The sequence below is a fragment of the Schistocerca piceifrons genome, chromosome 2 (genome assembly GCF_021461385.2).
Source record: "Schistocerca piceifrons isolate TAMUIC-IGC-003096 chromosome 2, iqSchPice1.1, whole genome shotgun sequence".
NCBI lineage: Eukaryota > Metazoa > Arthropoda > Insecta > Orthoptera > Acrididae > Schistocerca > Schistocerca piceifrons.
In genome coordinates, this window is record NC_060139.1 from 390519478 (window position 1) to 390540968 (window position 21491).

Consider the following 21491-nt stretch of genomic DNA (forward strand, 5'->3'; position numbering starts at 1 on the left):
AGAGTTGGTACAAACTATCGAAGAAAAGATAGAGACCGATTACACCAGTAGCGAAACTACTGACACGTCGAGCATTAATTAAGTACACGAACACGCGCCGTCTAAGAAAGTTCAAGTAGAACCAAGGCTAGACGTAACACTTGCGCAGAAATCGAAACAGAAAACCCCGATTAAAGTAATGCATGACATGCCGCAGGACCAGGCACAGTATCTAGAAAAACGGAACACATACATTCAGCCGATACCAATCGATAGACAGGCAACTGAACCAGTAAATCCAATGACACAACATAATAGCAGCATAGGTACTATACCACGAACGACGAGAGTAGAAACACACGAACAACACTTTTTTTCACCAATGATACGATATGACGCGGATATGAATCAGGAAATTGAGAATAGGCAGACAGGCAGTAGTTTACCAGAGAATAAACACGACGACACAAGCAGTGGCAGATTATTTGAGTCCATGAATCAGCCACAAACCGGATTTATGAGTAGATATGATACAGACCACTTCCTTACAGTTAGAAAATTTCAACATTTCAAGGAAGAAGGCGGTAGCTTGCATGCACACACATTCATCGACCAGTTTCAACTAGACTTACCAAACCATTGGAGCGTAGCTCACAAACTTGACTTCATTTGTGCATACATGTCAGCGACAGTAGCAGAGGTGATGCAAAAGATTATCGAAAGATATTGGTTTAAGGAGGTGCAAAGCAAAATTAAATAAGAGTTATTTCATATGACATCATATGAAAACTCAGGAGAGAAAACCGTGGTAAAATTCTTTGATACAATGGACAAATAGAATCAATGCCTAGACAAACCATACAGTAACGGAGAAAAAAATGACTCTGAGCACTATGGGACTTAACTTCTAAGGTCATCAGTCCCCTAGAACTTAGAACTACTTAAACCTAACTAACCTAAGGACATCACACACATCCATGCCCGAGGCAGGATTCGAACCTGCGACCGTAGCGGTCACGCGGTTCCAGACTGTAGCGCCTTTAACCGCTTGGCCACAGCGGCCGGCCAGTAACGGAGAGCTGATACGTCTATGTAGAATGAAATTACCGGTAAAGTATCAGAAAGCGACAGTAGGAAAAAATGAAAATACTGAAGAATTCAAAGAGGTTCGAAGGGAACTTGAATTTATGTTTAGAGAAGACGGGGTGAAAGAAAAAAGAAAGGAAAGGGAACAGCAAAAAGAGAGGACAAGGAACGAATATTCCAATAATAATAATAATAATCGTAATCCTAACACCAATAATTTCAGGTAATTTAACAAACAAGGACAGTGGCACAATGGAGACAACTGGCATAGAAACGATAACCAGAATAATTGGTGCCGAAATAGGAACGGTAATGGACACTCATACAGTGGCGGATATGGGTTTAGGAATCAAAATGCAAACGGTCAAGGGTACTTTGAAAGAGGTCACGATGTTAGAAACAGCAACTGGCGAGACCAAGGTGCGAATAATTACCGAGGAAATTGTGGTCCACAAAGACAAGAAAAACACAGCAAAGGAAAACCAGAAGTAGAAATTAGGCCACCAAATCCTGAAAAACGTAAAGATTGACGGGAAAATCCGGAAGAGGTTAGGCAAACTGACGTCCATTCATTAAAACAATCAAAAAAGGACATTCATGTTTTGGAAGTAGCTAGATTAAAATCAGAAAAAACTGAAAATAGCCAAAATTCAGACAAACAGGGACTTACGAAAATTTTCGATAAAGAGTGAGCACCAGATACACTTGAATTACGCTACATAGCCTGGGAAAACAGCATAGAATGGGAAAATTCTGAAAGTGAGGATGAACTGCCACCACTTCCGTGTATTAAAGAATTAAGCGATGGAGAATTGTTAACCGCACTTAGCAATATATTTGACGAGAAGCAAGTAAATGAATGCGATAAAACAGAGCAGAGTATCCTAGATAAAAACACAACACAGACGGCACGAACACAAAAGACGTATAATGTATACAACATGGGTGAATATGAGGATTTGGGGGGTTGTTTCGGAAAGGAGACCAGACAGCGAGGTCATCGGTCTCATCGGATTATGGAAGGACGGGGAAGGAAGTCGGCCGTGCCCTTTCAAAGGAACCATCCCGGCCTTTGCCTGGAGCGATTTGGGGAAATCGCGTAAAACCTAAATCAGGATGGCCGGACTATGAGGAGATAGAGTACACTCGGGAATGTTTGGAAATGAAGTAAAAGGAGAGACAGGAGCTCGAAAACAGACGAAAAGAGGCAGATAGGTCGCAAACGGTTTTGATCACGGAGTTAACACCAAAGCAAACACAAACACAAAGGGAAGGTACAATTATCCACAGGCTAAGCTACGAAGCTATAGCAGAGGATTTAATGCAAGAAAAGGAAATCGTAACATCCACAATTATACAACCCATATCAAAGATAAACATTGGTGAAATCACAACACAAGCAATCATAGATAGTGGGAGTCAAGTGACGGCCATATCACAAAGCCTATTTGAAAGATGCAATAGAGAGAAAGAAATACCGATTTTAAGGACAAAAAGGATAAGAGTTTTTGGAGCCTTAGGAAAAAATGCAACAGAGGTGAAATACAAAACACGTCTTTCATTCAATTGCCAAGGTTACGAATTTAAGAACAATTTTATAATCATACCAAAACTTACAGCTAATATGGTAATCGGTGTAGACTTCATTAATGAGCGTAAGGTTCACATTTGCATACCACAAGGCTTCGTAACAATAGATGATGTAATACTATATTTTATTCAAACTCTGAACGGTGAAAAAGAACAGGGAAAAGTAAAGCAATTGCATTTAAGTCAAGAAGGGAATGAAATAGAGGAGGAGAGACACCCTAGATATAAGTTTGAGGAAAACCTTAACCCACTCCCACCAGAAATAATAGAAGAAATTCATCAAGAGATTAGTAAGAAGATAGAGGAAATAGATGATATTTCGCTCCACGATAAAAAAAAATTTAGATGGCTTATTGAGATCACATGCGGAGGTATTTGCACGAAAGACAGGTAGCATTACAGATTTTCAATTCGAATTTGAGGTCAAAGATCATAAACCCTTTTGTGTTCCATCTTATTCCATACCATATAGTTATCGAGAGCAACTCTATCTTGAAATCAGAACAATGTTGGATGATGACATAATTGAACCCTCCAAGTCACCATATAATTCACCCTTACACGTTGTAAGTAAGAAGGATGGGTGCATACGTTTGGTACTCGATTCAAGACAAATAAATACAATTATAATTTCGGAAACAGATAGACCAGAGAAATTAGAAGAGTTGATTCAGAAGTTTCATGGAGTAGAGATTTTTTCATCCATCGATTTGCGTCCAAGTTTTTCGCAAATAGAATTGGGGCCTTCATGTCGAAAATACACAGCCTTTATTGTCTTTGGTCGTTGCTACCAATTCAAACATTTACCGTTTGGCCTCAAAATTTCGTCAGCTGCCTTTATTCGTGGTTTGAATTCTATACTGAATCTCGACATACTTCAGAAAATTACTTGCTATGTGGAGGACGTTCTTGTTGCGGAGGCAACTTGGGCACAACATAATTATATACTGGATAATTTCCTACAAATTATGAAAAAACATGGGGTTACCGTCAACATTACTAAATCGCATTTTGGAAAATCAGAAATTAAATTTTTAGATCGTAACATATCTGCAAAAGGTATAACGCCAAACGAGAAGAAGATAGACGCTATTCGTAATATTCCTACTCCCTACAACAAGAAAAGTCTAAGGAGATTCTTGGGGTTGATAAGTTTTTACAAAAATGTATATGGATAGACACACTTGCAGCACCTAGACTGTGTGCACTAACTGGAAAAAACGTACTCCTGGATATGGGATAAACAAGCAGATGAAGAATTTCATAAGTTGAAGGAGGCATTGAATAATGCTCCGATTTTATCACACCCAGATTTAAGTCCGGAGTTCTGTCTAGTAACTGATAGTGCAAAGACCGGGCTAGGGGCGGTACTATTTCAACAAATTGAGGAAAACGGTAATAAAATACATAAAACAATAGCCTTTGCAAGTAGAGTACTATCGAAAGCAGAAAAGAATTATTCTATAACAGAATTAGAAGCTCTAGCCATGGTATGGGCATTTCAAAAATTTCGACATTTTCTGTTTGGCAGAAAAACACAAGTTTATACAGACCATAAAGCATTAGAGTCTTCAATCTCCTCCAAATTAACCCACGGATGTTTGGCAAGATGGAACAAGTACTGCAGGAGTAAGACTTTTCAATCACATACATACCAGGACCTGAAAATATTCTGGCTGATGCATTGTCTCGTTCACCACAGAGAATGGCAGAGGACCAGAAAATCAACACTGAAGATGAAGAACGGACTATCCATTATCTAAAAAACGTCCCATTAGAAAATTTTATCACAAATGCTTTAATCTTGAGGAGGATCTGATCTTTGTTTTGTTCGTCAGATAATTTTTTTAAATACCAACTTACCGAAAAACCAACACAGAAATTAGAAAAAATTACATAGTAAAAGATAATATCCTATTTTTCAAACGTAATAATGATACTTCACAATGGTTAGCATACATCCCTGATGAAGTTATTAATAAATACATTTGGTATACCCACTTAAGCAGTGGACATTTTGGACCCAAGAAATGCTATCTAAAAATGAAACAAACAATACACTTCCCAAATATGGAGCGACGTATTCGACGCGTCCTTAAAAGTTATAAAAATGCGTAAAGTCAAAACATGTGACATATCAGACCAGACCCCCAATGTTTCTGATTATCCCTAATAAATTAAGACAGATTGCTGCAACCAATATTAGTGGTCCAGTTCTACGAACAAGGAGAGGCTTCACCTACATATTTGTTGTAATTGAACTAGCATCAAAATACACCATACTTACACCTTTAAAGAAAGCCACTGGATTTACAATTAGTAAAGCATTTCAAAAGGACTTTATACAACAAGTTGGGAGAGTGAAAAGAATCATCTCAGATAATGGGCCCCAATACAGATCAGTGCATTGGAAAAACACATTAGACAAATTAAAAATCAAACCCACCTTTATTTCCAAATATAAACCATGTGGAAATCTGGACGAACGTACCATGAAAGATTGGGAACACTTTGTAGACTATTTTGTAGAAAGAACCATTGTACTTGGGACCTATATCTACGAGACTTCCAAGAAGTAATTAATGAGACACCACAAAGTACCACGACTTATCCTCCAATTACAGTATTAAAGAATATAGATCCACCAGAAAAAATAAAAGAAATCATTAAATTTCCAGTTATTCCCCGAAAGCAACATAGACAAATCGTCGCTTCTGCCCTACAAAACATTCGCTCAGCAGCAGTGAGACGTAAAATCACTCAAGACAAATCTGCCACAAAGAAACGCTTCACACTGGACCAAAAACTATTCGTAAAAACTCATTACCTTTCACATAAGAGTCAAAATAAATGCAGAAAATTTTATGCAATCTATAAAGGGCCAATGATATTTTCCAGGATCGCTCACGAAAATGCCGTAGAGCTAACGAACCCAAAAACAGGTAAAAGTATTGGCATCTACCACGTGCGCCACCTAAAAGAATGTGAATGAAAGAAATGGTAAAAAAAAGAAGAAAGCGAAACGTCAGAGGGGCAACCGCAAATCGTTTACTAACCACTAAATCAAAAAATAAATTAAGAATCAACAAAATAACTCATTAATTAAAAGAAAAAGAGACACAATACACACTAACAATCTCTTGTAGTATCAAGTACACTACAACATGCACACAAACAATAAATGGTACACAACAATTAAAAGAATGAAGAAGTGGTAGGACATAATTAGAACAAAGAAAAGAAATAATATATGTACAATAATTTTTGCCACTATCAGAAAATTTTTGCATTATATAAAATCGAGTTTTTTTTTTTTTGTAAATAACAAATATATGTAAAACAAAAATTGTAAATATTTCTACGCGTCAGAGGGACATTGCCACCAACACCAATCACAAGCTCCCATAACAACAGATGCTTCGAGATAGTGACGGAGAGGATACGGACATGTTGAGAAAGCACTTAGGGCAATAACAACAACATGAAGACCAACGCCACACTGGAAATGCAGGTTGCAACCACGTTGGACTACAGGAGGACAACGTGCAGCACAGACATATCATATGTCACGACACTGCTACACAATGGGAGAGTTTGGGGAGAATCATAACACGATGAGACGACAACGAAAGTACAAAAAATTACTAAGATCTACAAACTCATCAAGTAACATTTGGAAAGGCAGTCAGATCCTACAAATCCTATATCACTCTTACACTAAAATTCACATATTCCTAGCCCAAGAAGAACAGAAGAATGCAAGAAAGAAGAGAAGAACAGAAGATACAAGACGAAGAAGGGCAGAAAACAGCAAGATAACTTTCTCTCCTATCATACAAAGCAAATTGCTACAAACGTCTTTCCATGAACTTTGAGGCATGGCAACTACTACAACCATCTCTCCAAAAATAAACCTTGAATCATCAAACAAATACAAGCGAATGGCAAACGGAATATTAAGTAGTACCAACCAACATTATTTAGAAATAGTTGCAGCAAAATGAACAGTACTCTCCCAACCACATCATCAAATCGCCATACCGAACCAGGTGTGAAGTACCAAGTCGTCACAGCACAATATTGGGTGACGATCGTCGGTAGTCAACTACAATAATCGAACTGCCATACCGTCCCAGGTGTGACAACAAAAGAGTACCAAGACATCACTGTTAATGCAGTAAACCACAGTCATCATCATCGGTTAAAAGTACCACTCCATGACTACAATGTCAACAAGTAAGACCTGGCATCGCATGCTAGAGTGCTTCTCTCATGATTTGTGACACCCATACAAATGAGTCAACGCCTTCCAGTATTTCAGTGGGGATCGTCGAGCACTGAAACTGATGCAGCAAAAAAGGAAAAGACTGATAAAAACAAATGTAGAGTTAAGAATATGATAATTTGTAAAAATATTTTTTTTCCTTTTTTTGTAAAAGTAATTATTTTTATTATGTATGTTAAGTCCATAATTTATAGACACCTTAAAACCTTTTGTAAAGAAACTTAGTTAGTATAGTTATATAATCTCACAAACTCATGGAAAGTCTATTTATTTCTTTGATATATAAAATTAGAAAAGGATTCGTGCAGGATTTTTCTTCTTTAAGTAACATTCAGAAACACCTTTTTGGAGTAATAATATTAATATCGAGGATAGAATTAAGAGGAAACGCTTCTTCATTCTTACAAAAAAAAAAGTGACACACAAAGAAAAAGATAATGCCTATATATAAATAAAACAAAGTAACACAACAGAGATTTTGCGAACATTCACGCGAAGCTTAACTAAAGAAAATATATAACCACACTAAAACATGATACACTGTACACTAACGAGTTTAGAAAAACTAATATTGTAAAAATAATTTTTGGAAATGAAAAAGAAAAACAGAGACACGTACTGGCAACGACAAAGAATAACAACCTTTGTAAACTCTATATTTGCCTAACAACAAAACATAAATTGTAGAATTAAAAAATAGAAACAGTAGCTAAAAAGAAATCATTAGAAAAAATTAGTAAGAATGGCTGAGTAAAGTTTGTTAGAAAATCTATAAGAACAACTTCTACCTGACTTTGTCAATGTTTTCCTCGGCATTGACAAACCCCAGACATAAATTTTGTCAGGAGGGAGATAGGTAAAACATTGTGGTCTCCTGACCTTCATTGCTTACATATTCCACCCTCACAATCATATTCCGCACATCAAGACGCTTCATTCGAACCCAAACACGATAAGATAAAGTCAATGTTGTATGAATTCATGTAAACGATATGCAAATAACTAATAAACCGCAAGTGCGCACCTTGGTTGAAATACTCGAGGCTGGCGTACACACATACATTCCAGACACGACAGTCACAGGAGCTGTTAGTTCGAGAGAGGCAACCGCACGCTGGGAGGCAGGTCCCAACCCATCTACATCGGCCGGTGACCGCCCGTAGAGCAGGTAGCTTTTGCCCGAGTGAAAGGACGACCCCGTGTTTGGCTTAAAAGCAAATTCCGCTACATTGTGTGGGAGCGGCCAGCCTACGCATTCGTTACACATAGCACGCAGTTTCAGAGATTTTCACAGGGACACAGCAAACGCCAAACGCCGATACTACAGATTTCCGGATTGGTCGCCTTAAACGAAACGTCATTCTCCCGTTTTAGAAGAGCAATGCTGATTGGCAGACGATAGTCCTGACGCCTTGAGCTGAAGGAGTAATGGAAGAGACGGGAAGATATACCCCTTCACGTCTGGCGTGGAGAGGGGCCATTCCATTGTCGCTCTTGGAGCGAGAACACGCAACGAGAGCGTGTGCGCTCGTATGTGTACTCAAAGAGCGAGGAACAAGTGTCTCCTCAGTACTTCACTGGGAGAGCACCTATGTCGAGAGCAAATCGAAGTGTGACTCTATATTGAGTCCTTGCGATTAAGCATTGTTTACTGCGTTGGCCGCCACACTTCTTGTGCGGTGTGAACAGACAGAGTTATAGTTTAACGCCTGCGAGCGAATTTTTGAGTGGCATCGCGGTGGACTGGTTATCTGACCGGTGTACCACGCCAATAGGAGACCTTGACTTCATCAAGGCGTAGGGAGAGTTTGATTGGCGAAGGTCAATCCAGATATTTGTTAGCAGCGAACGGCGCAGACAGCAGTCATCGCAGCTTACGGTATTGTGTGCTACAGCTATTGCGAGCCCCATATTTCCTCCACAACAGTACACTTCACTGCATTTCACACGCGACAGCCTCGATCGTACCTAGCAACATTCTAACGGTTAATTATTCAAGTTGAGTAGGCGCGGCTCTCAACCATTCTGCCAAGTCAGTAACAATTAAACTTTGTATAGAAATTTCATTAGCGAATCCTATCCTTAAGATGTAACTTCACATTCCCAAAAGAACGCGGAAGTAACGTGTTCGGTTCATAATTAAAAGTGCCATTATGATTTTCTCAGAATTTTTGCAAAATGAATAATAATTTTCGTTAGTTTCGTGTTTTTCTTACACTAGCTAGCACTACTCCAGTACCCAAGTATCCCAATAGTTACGTAAGAAATGTTGTGAATTTTTGTGTCATTTCCTTACAGCAGACAACTCCAGAAGATATTTATTGATGAAAGTTTTTCAGGCATTTCTCTTTAGAACGTTAGGAGCGTCTGTATGACTTCTGTAGTAGTGTGGGGGTGAAAATTGCATCTTGCAGGAGCCACAGGGTAAAGGGACATCTCCGATGAATCCCACGCTCACAAAACTGACTGAATATAGAATATTTTATAATGAAATTTAACCCTCATATATTAAACGCACTTTATTTCATCTGTGTTATGTACTTTTTCATTCAATAATAATATTAATTCATCCAAAATTTGAGACAAAGGTAAAACTGTCATGGAAGCTTTTTGATATTGAAACTTGAAACTGATGTCGCCCAAAAATTTTAAATGCAGTTATTTAATGAAATGCACGTATTACGAATTGTGAGGTGTTCTCAGTTATTCACAAATCCATTTATTCGCTATTTTCACTTCCTTGAAATATGGTCTACAGAGTTACCGTCAACTGGCCGGCCTCTTCTGTTAGGGACAGCTGTGTTCCACGTGGACGACTGAATTTTCTTCTTCGCTGTCTGAAGATTCGACAGACTGATCAGTTCCGGCATTGTCCATAAATGCTGCAGGAACCTCGCCATGAGAATTACTTTCATCAGAAAAGTCACTTAGGTGACGTTCACGATTGAGTGCCTTAACAACACTTCCCGTACAGCATCTTCCACTAGTAAAATGTCACTTATACGTGCCATTTTCACGTAGGTGTACTTCACATTCAGCGACTAAACAGTTACACAATGTGTACTCCAGCGTCACAATGACCCTTCAAAACACATCTCTGTCATATTAATTAAACAACAATGTTTCACAACTTCGAATATCCGTAGTCTGCTAGGTCTCGTTCAGGGCTGAATTTACATTGGTTGCAGTGGGCTGTGTAAGTGTGGTGGTGCATGCACGGTAACAAAAAGAAAACTCCAGGGTCAAACTGATTCAAGGGTATACTTGTGGGGTTAAATTGGAACGATCGCACAGGTAATGTTGTGGGGAAGGCAGAGCAATGACTGCGTTTTATTGACAGAACACTAGGAAGATGCAACAGATCTACTAAAGAGATTGCATGGTCTACGCTTGTCGGTATTGCTGGGTTACTGCTCTGCAGTATGGTGTCCTTAACACATAGGATTGACGGACATCGATAATGTTCAAAGAAGGGTAGCTCGTTTTGTGTTATCGGGTAATAGGAGACAGGGTGTCACGGATATGATACACGAGTTTGGTTGGCAATCGTTGAAACGAAGGAGGTTTTGGTAGGGAGAAATCTTTTCACGAAGTTGTAAGCTAGAACGTTCTTCTTCGAATGCGAGAATATTTTTTTTGTCACCACCCTACATAGGGGGGAAATGCCTATTGTAATAAAATAAGTGAGAGCTCGTGAGGAAAGACTGAAGTGTTCGTTTTTCCTGCGCGCGTTTAGAGAGTGGAACGATAGAGAAATAGAGTGAAAGTGGTTAGTTGAACCCTCTGCCACTCACATGAGTGTGAACGGCAGCGTAGTCATTTGATTTAGATGATCCATACAACTCTGTAAATTCAAAATTTGTGATGTCGTCGTTACCAGTGAGAATTAATGAAGGTTAAAATTGGAGTTGCACTGTTTTATATCTTTTATTCCAAATGACCATCACTATGATATTATAAATTGCAGAACACATTGATCCAGGTTTCTGTCGATTTGTACATGGACGTGAAGAAGTCATGGACGATCCCCCATTCGACATGTGATTGCTGTAGCAAAATTTGTCGCACTTCAAACTAGGGATGTTCGATGATCTTAGACGTTTGAAAATATAGATGTTGGGAGTTTAAAAATTGATTTTTAATATCGATACTAAATTCTTTGAAAGATCGAGGTTGAAAACAAAATATATACCTTCGATGCTGGCCAAAAATGTAGACTATTTGTTAGCACCAGCAATCATTTTTTCGTCATTCAAACGAATATTTTTTTGGACATGTCTTATAATGACTATGCTGCAGTGGTTAAAGCAATATAAATAGCATTCAGAAGAAAGTAATAAATCGCGTTTTGCCCCTATGTGTAATTTCACAGAAAATAAGTCTACTGAAAAGACTGACAAACTACTTGATAGATTCCTGCAGTGAAAAGGAGTGTAATGTTTAAAGCCTTGTAGCAGCAAGTGATAAGAAAAGGATCAGATCTCAAATTAATTCAAAGACCATCCATTATGTGATATGAATCGTTCTATGTGACTGAAAGACTTTTGCAGCTGCCAGTGATTAATAATGTAGGTATTCCAAAATCAACTTTATAACTCTGATGACGTATATTTCAGAAGTAGGGATCAGAAGAAAGGTGAGGTTTGTGGCATAATGTTCACACATACCTGAAGTATTGTTATGCCTACTTTTTGCAGAGTTAATTATTGAATTGGCAACTCCCTCATCCTAGCAGGCGGTACAGTGTGTGGAATGCTTGACGGAAACCAAATCTAACACCAGGTCCAGCAGTACTTCCAGAAACGCTACAGAAGCACACCACCATCACGCCTGACCATCAGACAGTGGTATACGAGGTTCAAGAATCGTGAAGAGTCATAAGGAGGATGAGTTCCGGGCGACTGAGCACGACTGATGCAGATGTGGAACATTATCAGGGGTCCATCCAAATCTGTCCATCATGAGTTGCGACAATTCCAGCTACCACAAACCATGGTACGCAGGGTGCTATGAAAGAGAAGCTTTGCTCCTGCACAAACTGGTGCTGTATTTTCTGATAGGCCAAAGCGCAAAACATTTTCGATTGAGATACTGAGTCGCACTTATAAAAGGTCACAGACGAAGCTCGCTTTCAAGCGTCCAACAAGGTAAACCGACAGAATGAGCGAATGTGAGGCTCTGAGAAATCCGACTTTAGCATGGAAATTGTGCGTGACGGTCTAGAGGTAAACGTGCGGTGTTGTCCGCTTCACGATTGTGTGATGGGACCATTTTTCTTTGCCAACGCGTCGATAACCTCGACTGTTTATCTCGACATCGTGCTGCAGCTTGATGGAGCCTTTCTTCACTGGGCATCAATGGCTAGGAAGAAAAAGGATTACACATTTCCAGGTCACTGGACTGGCAGAGGAGGACCGATTCCCTGGGCTACAAAGGCTCGAGATATAACCGCACCAGATTTATTTTTTTATGGGGGCCTGTAAGAACTGGGAGCTTGCATGAGATCAGCAATCGTACACCTTAATGAGGACATGCAGGGCCAAACATGAGATGAACTGGAACATCGTTTACGTATTCTTCATACTGCAGACCAGACAAACACTCTGTTAAACGTCTACTAAAACTGTGGATATGTGTGAACATTACGCCGCAGACCGGAACTTCCTACCAGTCTCGATTTCTGACCTATATGTCATCAAAGTCGCAAAGATCATTTTGGAACGGCTGTATTGGTGCACTGCCCATACTAATTGCCGCGGATATTGTAGATGTGGCAGATGTTTGTGATATTATGGGGTTTGTAGAAGTGGCTACTCGTGAAATCTCCATAGAAAAGAATGTTGCGAGCAGTAAAATAATCCTAGTAACTAAAGTGTTCCATCTGATGGAAAATCCAGAATGGAATAATGTCAATATTATGAATAAGATAGATTGCTACTCACCATAGCGGAGATTTTGGGTCGCAGAGTATTAACAACTAAGTTTTCGGCTAAAAGGACTTCTTTAGAATTAGACAACATTCACAGACATACGCAAATGCAATTCACACACACACATGACTACTATCTCTGGCTACTGTGGCCAGGTCTGGCCTCAACATGGTTTGGAGGATGTACATGGCACTGACGGTGGCCACAAGCTTAGCGTCTGCGTGGGATTGCTGGAAGACTTCCAAGGGCAGGACAGAGTCGCTACTAAGGTCTTTGTGGGATGAAGAATTGGTACCTTTTGTAGACTCAGCATGGTGACTTGCAAGACGTAGACGGCGATGACGACGGCCACCGGCTTGGTTTCCTCGCATGACTGCAGGAAGACTTGCAACGGAAGAATGGAGTCAATGTTGAGGTCGTGCTGGCACAGCACATCACCCAGTGTCTGGTGGTACAATTCCAGCAGCTGCCGGCCATGAGCTTGCCGCATGTCGCGCATCGTGGTCAAGTGCAGGAACGTCACCACGTCATGTGCTGGAGGTTCTAGGTGAAGTGTCTGGAAGTCCAGAAGCCGCACCGACAGCTCCCCCTTGGCGTTCTCCGCAAACAGCATGTTGTTTAGCCACAGGTCTCTGTGGCATAGCACATTGCGATACCTGCACAAAAAACATAAACACTGCATCAACGAGCATCAAATAATGTTCAATAGCAACAGTGGCTGTAGTAAGCGCTACAGCCAGTGCTGCAGCAAACCGATAGGTACTTCCTACTACACTTTAAAAATCACAATATGTAGGTGACAAGGACGTTAAATATGAGTAATGCTTGCTAAAAAATGTTCTGGTTAGTGTGTAATAGGACAAGATAGAGTTGTGGGATAGGCGTCAAATCAGAGAACAAATCAATAGAAACCAGAGTTTAAAAAGTATTATCGTGATCGAGGAACTAATTATTGTCTGACAGCTATACATGGAGAATTGCATTGGGAGAATGGAGAAGAAGATAGATCTTTGGATGGAGACAAAGAAATGAGCTATTAAGTAGCTAATTTCTTTTAGTACAAGGATTCGACCTAAATTATCTTTGCAGGAAACACAGCGAGCACTTCGAGCTCAGGAAGGAACGGAGATTGACTAGCAGCTACTCTCTACCACATGACCCGCTGAAATGTCATTCACATATCTTTTTCTATCGAAGTTTACTAACATTAAATGAAGCTTCTGGGCTACGTAACATACGAGTTCAAGAAAATTTTCTCAACATTTGGGTGAAAAATTGTTGTGAGAAACATTGATTTTTCTATTTAGTCTCCATTTAGGTCAGCATAGACCACTTTATCAGCTTCTCTCCAGTGACTAGAAAGGTATGGCTTCTGGTCCAATGTATGAAACTTTGTGTGCCGCCTTACGGCAGGTCTTGTCATGGGGGAAGCCTCGTCAGATAGGTCCACCATGTGACTGTCTAGGTAAGTGATTCCAGTGGTGGTTTCCCGTTACCTTCCTCTGATGATGATGAATCAGTCCAGAGACTGGTTTGATGCAGGTGTCCATCCTACTCTATCCTGTGCAAGCTTCTTCATATCCCAATATCTACTGCAGCCTACATCCTTCTGAATCTGTTTAGTGTATTCATCTCTTGATCTCCCTCTACAATTTTTACCCTCCACGCTGCCCTCAAATAATAAATTGGTGATCCCTTGATGCCTCTGAATATGTCCTGCCAACCGATCCCTTCTTCTAGTCAAGTTGTGCCACAAATTTCTCTTCTACCCAGTTCTATTCAATACCTCCTCAATGGTTATGTGATCTACCCACCAAATCTTCAGCATTCTTCTGTAGCACCACATTTCGAAAGCTTCTATTGTCTTTTTGTCTAAACTATTTATCGTCCACGTTTCACTTCCATACATGACTACACTCCATACAAATGCTTTCAGAAAAGACGTCCTAACACTTAAATCTATACTCGACGTTATCATATTTCTCTTCTTCAGAAACACTTTCCTTGCCATTGCCAGTCTACATTTTATATTCTCTCTACTTCGACCATCATCAGTTATTTTGCTCCCCAAATAGCAAAACTCATTTATTACTTTAAGCATTTCATTTCCTAATCTAATATCCTCAGCATCACCCGATTTAATTCGACTACATTCCATTATCCTCGTTTGGCTTTTGTTGATGTTCATCTTATATCCTCCTTCCAAGACACTGTCAATCCCGTTCGGCTGCTCTTCCAGGTCCTTTGCTGTGTCTGACACAATTACAATGTCATCGGCGAACCTCAAATTTTTAATTTCTTCTCCATGGATTTTAATTTCTACTCCGAATTTTTCCTCTTGTTTCCTTTACTGCTTGCTCAATATACAGATTGAATAACGTCGGGGAGAGGCTACAATCCTGTCTCACTCCCTTCCCAACCACTTCTTTCCATTCATACCCCTCGACTCATAACTGCCATCTGGTTTATGTACAAATTGTAAATATCCTTTCGCTCCCTGCCACCTTCAGAATTTGAAAGGGAGTATTCCAGTCAACATTGTCAAAAACTTTCTCTAAGTCTACAAATCCTACAAACGTAGGTTTGTCTTTCCTTAATCTATTTTTTAAGATACCTCGTAGGGTCAGTATTGCCTCACGTGTTCCAACATTTCTACGGAATCCAAATCGATCTTCCCTGAGGTTGGCTTCTTCCAGTTTTTCCGTTCGTCTGCAAAGAATTCGTGTTAGAATTTTGCAGCTATGACTTATTAAACTGATAGTTCGGTAAATTTTCACATCTGTCAAGACCTATTTTCTTTGGGATTGGAATTATTGTATTCTTCTTGAAGTATGAGGGTATTTCGCCTGTCTCATACATCCTGCTCACCAGATGGTAGAGTTTTATCAGGGCTGGCTCTCCCAAGGCTATCAGTAGTTCTAATGGAATGTTGTCTACTCCCCGGGCCTTTTCTCGACTTACGTCTTTCAGTGCTTTGTCAATCTCTTCACGCAGTATCATATCTCCTATTTCATCTACATCTACATACTCTTCCATTTCCATAATATTGTCCTCAAGTACATCACCCTTGTATAGACCCTCTATATACTCCTTCCACGTTTCTCCTTTCCCTTCTTTGCTTAGAACTGGGTTTCCATCTGAGCTCTTGATATTCATGCAAGTGGTTCTCTTTTCTCCAAAAGTCTCTTTAATTTTCCTGTAGGCAGTATCTGTCTTACCCATAGTGATATATGGCTCTACATCCTTACATTTGTCTTCTAGCCATCCCTGCTTAGCCATTTTGCACTTTCTGTCGATCTCATTTTTGAGACGTTTGTATTCCTTTTTGCCTGCTTCATTTACCGCATTTTTGTATTTTCTCTTTTCATCAATTAAATTCAATATATCTTCTGTTACCCAAGGATTTCTTTTAGCTCTCGTCTTTTTACCTACTTGATCCTCTGCTGCCTCCACTATTTCATCTCTCAAAGCTACCCATTCTTCTTCTACTGTATTTCTTTCTCCCATTCTTGTCAATCGTTCCCTAATTCTCTCCCTGAAACTCTCTACAACCTCTGGTTCTGTCAGTTTATCCAGGTCCCATTTCCTTAAATTCCTACCTTCTTGCAGTTTCTTTAGTTTTAATCTACAGTTGACAACCAAATAGTGGTCAGAGCCCACATCTGCCCCTGGAAATGTCTTACAATTTAAAACCTGGTTCCTAAATCTCTGTCTTACCATTTTAGAATCTATCTGAAACCTGTCAGTATCTCCAGGCTTCTTCCATGTATACAATCTTCTTTTATGATTCTTGAACCAAGTGTTAGTTATGATTAAGTTACGCTCTGTGCAAAATTCTACCAGGTGGCTTCCTCTTTCATTCCTTATACCCATTCCATATCCACCTACGACGTTACCTGCTCTTCCTTTTCCTGCTATCGAATTGCAGTCACTCATGACTATTAAATTTCCGTCTCCCTGCACTATATGAATAATTTCTTTTATCTCATCATACATTTCATCAATCTCTTCGTCATCTGCGGAGCTAGTCGGCATATAAACTTGTACTACTGTGGTAGGCGTGGGCTTCGTATCTATCTTGGCCACAATAATGCGTTCACTATGCTGTTCGTAGTAGCTTACCCGCATTCCAATTTTTTATTCATTATTAAACCTCCTACTGCATTACCCCTATTTGATTTGGTATTTATAACCCTGTGTTCACCTGACCAGAAGTCTTGTTCCTCCTGCCACCGAACTTCACTAATTCCCTTTTTAAATTTTCTAACTTATCTACCCGATTAAGGGATCTGACATTCCACGTTCCGACCCGTAGAACGCCAGTTTTCTTTCTCTTGATAACAACGTCCTCCTGAATAGTCCCCGCCCAGAGATCCGAATGGGGGACTATTTTACCTCCGGAATATTTTACCCAAGAGGACGCCATCATCATTTAACCATACAGTAAAGCTGCATGCCCTCGGGAAAAATTACGGCTGTAGTTTCCCGTTGCTTTCAGCCGTTCGCAGTACCAGCACAGCAAGGCTCTTCTGGTTAGTGTTACAAGGCCAGATCAGTCAATCATCCAGACTGTTGCCCCTGCAACTACTGAAAAGGCTGCTGCCCCTCTTCAGGAACCCACATTTGTCTGCTGTCTCAACAGATACCCCTCCGTTGTGGCTGCACTTGCGGTACGGCTATCTGTATCGTAGAGGCACGCAAGCCTCCCCACCAGCGGCAAGGTGCATGGTTCATGGGGGGAATAACGAATTAGGAATTCGTATGTCTTGAAAATGAGTTTTACCTTAATACTATAACACCAACTATGAGAACACAAAAATAAAATCAAGTCCTGTGTCTCATTCCAGTTGCTCCTGCACAACAACAGACGGCTGCACTGTAGAAAAAATTACTGCCACCAGTGAATTGCTGTACTGTAGAAATGTGGACAGTTCATTCATTCTCTGTTCCATGAGAATTCTGTGTCACCAACATATGGTTCCACTGTTAATAAAATACAAAACATTCTTAACTTAATTTTTTTTATATATAAAATGTTGCAATAGTCTAAAAGGTCTACAAATTACATAGACAGCGCGAAAAGTGCAATGTTTACACGGATTACCTAGGACCTAGTTGTGGTTAAGATAACGAAAAAATGCTGTAAGATTGAAATCAGTTAATGTGATGTCGCAATATTCTAAAATCTCTGCAAAACTACATCTGCAGTGGAAAAGAAAGTGGAAGTTAATTTCGACATATAAACATATTCGACAAAATAGTGACCAAAATTCTAAAGCTCTCCAATGCTAGATTTCAATGTCTAATAACGGCTGACATTGTAGAAGGTAGGTCTAAGGATTCGTAGTCGTAAAACGAACCTGACCAGGCTTATAACTGCAGAAAAATACATGTCAGTTAAAATATTACACTGAGCAGGCATGCACAGAAGCCAATTGACAGCCTGAATGTAACTAATTAGAGCTGCCCTTGATGTAATTCACAATATAGCCTCAAATTAAGTATTTGCACATTGAAATTCTTCTCAAGGACCATTTTAGGAGAAACAAAGATAATACATTTTGTCGTTAACTACAAAAAATATAATCGGTGCTTTTGATTGCCAGTTATTACTATTATTACAAACGACACATCCCAACTGGGTGCTAAGTACGTTAAAAACTATCGACGAAGTTTGCAATCGGAACTATGGCACAAAGGCTCTCTGAAAGCTTTATAGAATATATTTCCTGCAATTACCTAATAAATAACACCATCATGTAAAAAAAGTACTCGGTACACAGAGCAGAGTAAAAACACAAACACCATATTGAAGTACTACCGACACACACCGACAACACAGTTGTCTTATTATGGAAGGAAGGAATAAGGTGTTCGATTTTTGGAGGGAATAAGGTGCTTTATTATGATTTATCATTAAAAAGGTGAGTAAAATGGGAAGTCTATGAACACACGGGAAATGATCAAAGATAGTAACAGTGAGAGATATAGCACCTCCAAAGAGAATGTAAGAGTAATAAATGAACTTACTTACCATTTATTGTGTGACATCTTACACATTGCAAGTTCAATGAATCTTCAAAAAGTAAATATTGTCGCAACGAAATTGTCTTTATAACTTTTTTAAAATGCATGCTTATCGTAGTATGCAAAACCTTGTAAGTAGGCTGTTTAGGTTTTTATGTTGGTAACGCCACGTAGCGCTTTATATGAAAATCACTGACTGTGCTGTGTGAAGTCTGTGGCTGTTTTGCATTGTTGGAATATTTGCTATTGTAGTGCTGCGCAGTTGGATGCAGTGTTGCCAATTTAGCGACTTTGTCGCTAGAAATGGCGACTTTTGCCTTCGTCTTAGCGACAAAAAAAACTTTTTAGCGACAAAAATTATTTAGCGACTAATCTGGCGCCTTTTGGAGTACTGACGACTTTTGAAGTACAAATGAAAACTATTTTGGGCCAGTATTTTCATTAACAAAACTAAGATTTTAACTATACAATGGGTACTACACTGACGTTGTTCTAGATTTGCTAAGTTAAATTAAGTTCTTAGCAGATCGTGTAGCATTTAGTAAACCCGAATGTGGGAATTGCCTACAGAGCAAGAAAACCTTGACTACAGAACAGTTCATTATTCATTACCCACTAGCCTGTTATCGTCGATAGCGTATCGGTCTATAATTCTTCAACTTTTGAACTCCCTTTATTTTTCGAATTGAGATAAAAAGATACATATGTACGAGGGTTGTTTTTTAAGTAAGAGCCGTTTTTATTTTAAAAAAAAGATACAAATTCTTTCGTAAAAAAACTTTTATTTTCTGATTCTACACACTTTTACCTACTTTTCTACATAGTTGCCTTGTTTATTTAAGCACTTGTCATACTGTACAACTAAGTTTTTAATTCCCTCTTCGAAGAATTCGGCCGCCTGCTCCGACAGCCAAGAGTTCACGGCTGCTTTCACTTCATCGTCGTCATTGAAGCGCTGCCCGCCAAGATGGTGTTTCAGGTACCGGAAAAGGTGAAAATCGCTAGGAGCAAGGTCGGGGCTGTATGGTGCATGGTCCAAAACTTCCCAGCCAAAAGAATCAATCAAATCCCGAGTCTTTTGAGAGGTGTGAGGCCTAGCGTTATCGTGCAGGAGCAAAACTCCATTTGTCAGCATGCCGCGCCTTTTGTTTTGAATTGCACAGTAGGCATCTGAGTTGATTGTCGTTCCTCGTGGCATAAAGTTCACTAGCAAAACACCGCGCCGGTCCAAGAACACAGTTGCCATAATCTTGCGCTTTGACAGTGTCTGTTTGGCATTGACCTTGACAGGTGAGGTTGTGTGCCGCCATTCCATCGATTGTCGCTTGCTTTCGGGAGTGATATGGGATACCCATGTTTCATCTCCAGTGACAATTTGACTCAACATGTCAACCCCTTCTTCCTCGTAACGAATCAAAAAGTCCAATGAAGTGGCAAATCTCTTCCCTTTGTGGTCCTCTGTGAGAAGTCTGGGTACACACCGAGAACACAGTTTCTTAAAGTTTAGGTTTTCAGACACAATTTTGTACAAAAACCGATCTTGAAACTTGTGGAAATTCCAAAGAAAGACTGGAAATTGTGAATCTTCTGTCCTCACGAATCTTTGTTTCGACTGCAGCCACCAAATCATCAGTGATCACAGAGGGCCGGCCTGAGCGTTCTTCGTCATGGATGTTTTGACGGCCATTTTTAAACTCTCTAACCCATTGACGCACTTTACCTTCACTCATTGTATTCAAGCCATAAACTTCTGTTAACTGACGATGAATTTCTGCAACTGATAGGCTTCTCGCGGTCAAAAAACGTACCACTGACCGTATCTCACACGCGGCGGGCGATTCAATAATCGTAAACATTATAAAGTAGCACAGCGATGCGTACACGTCAGCTACAGAGCTGCAACTTGCATCAGTGTGAACGGGATGGATGCCGGCAAGTGGCGTGGTGGCTTGTTGCGGCGTCCGCGCGAACTACGGGACTATACGCGCGAACGGCCCTTACTTAAAAAACAACCCCCGTATAATAAAATACATTTCTGTCCAGCAGCGTCTAATTTTTCGAAATGTTAACTCGCAGTCAAATTATTACCACATGCACAGTGGTAACGCAAGAACAAGTCGGTGGGGGTATCTCAGACATTATTACGTTTTAACAATGAACAATATGACTGAGTGAGTAGTTTGTTTCATGACCTCTAGTTCGCCTGAGTTTTAATGTATTTTCAGTGATTATAAATTGGTGAAACTTATGTTGTGGTGGCTTACATAATGCATTTGCCGCAGAAGAAGAAGCAGCAGTACGCTCAAAAATATCGAGATGCGTGGGAAGCAGAACCTGATTCAATGGGTGGCGGAAACCAGTCGTTGGTGACTTGTCGAAGGCAAGATGTCAAGTATGTGGAACAGAGTTTTATGCTAAATTGTGTGATATTAGAAAAAATTCGAAAACTATTAAGCGTAAACAAAAAATTGATTTAAAAAAACACAAACCACCTTACCTGTGAAAATTGTTCCGACAACTACAGTTACAATAGCAAGCAGAGCGGAACGCGCCCTTTCTGTATTTATTGCTGAACATTGTTCTATTTTATCTGT

At 39.8% G+C, this 21491-nt stretch overlaps 1 protein-coding gene across 1 annotated transcript in view; it reads right to left on the reverse strand.

Annotated features, from left to right (window-relative positions):
- LOC124775420 overlaps positions 1-21491 on the reverse strand; it is a 74289-nt gene that overhangs the window by 33561 nt on the left and 19237 nt on the right. Inside the window, exon 2 of the mRNA XM_047250252.1 lies at positions 13166-13526. Within this exon, the coding sequence (XP_047106208.1) occupies positions 13166-13526 (361 nt within the window). The remainder of the gene's footprint in view (positions 1-13165; positions 13527-21491) is intronic.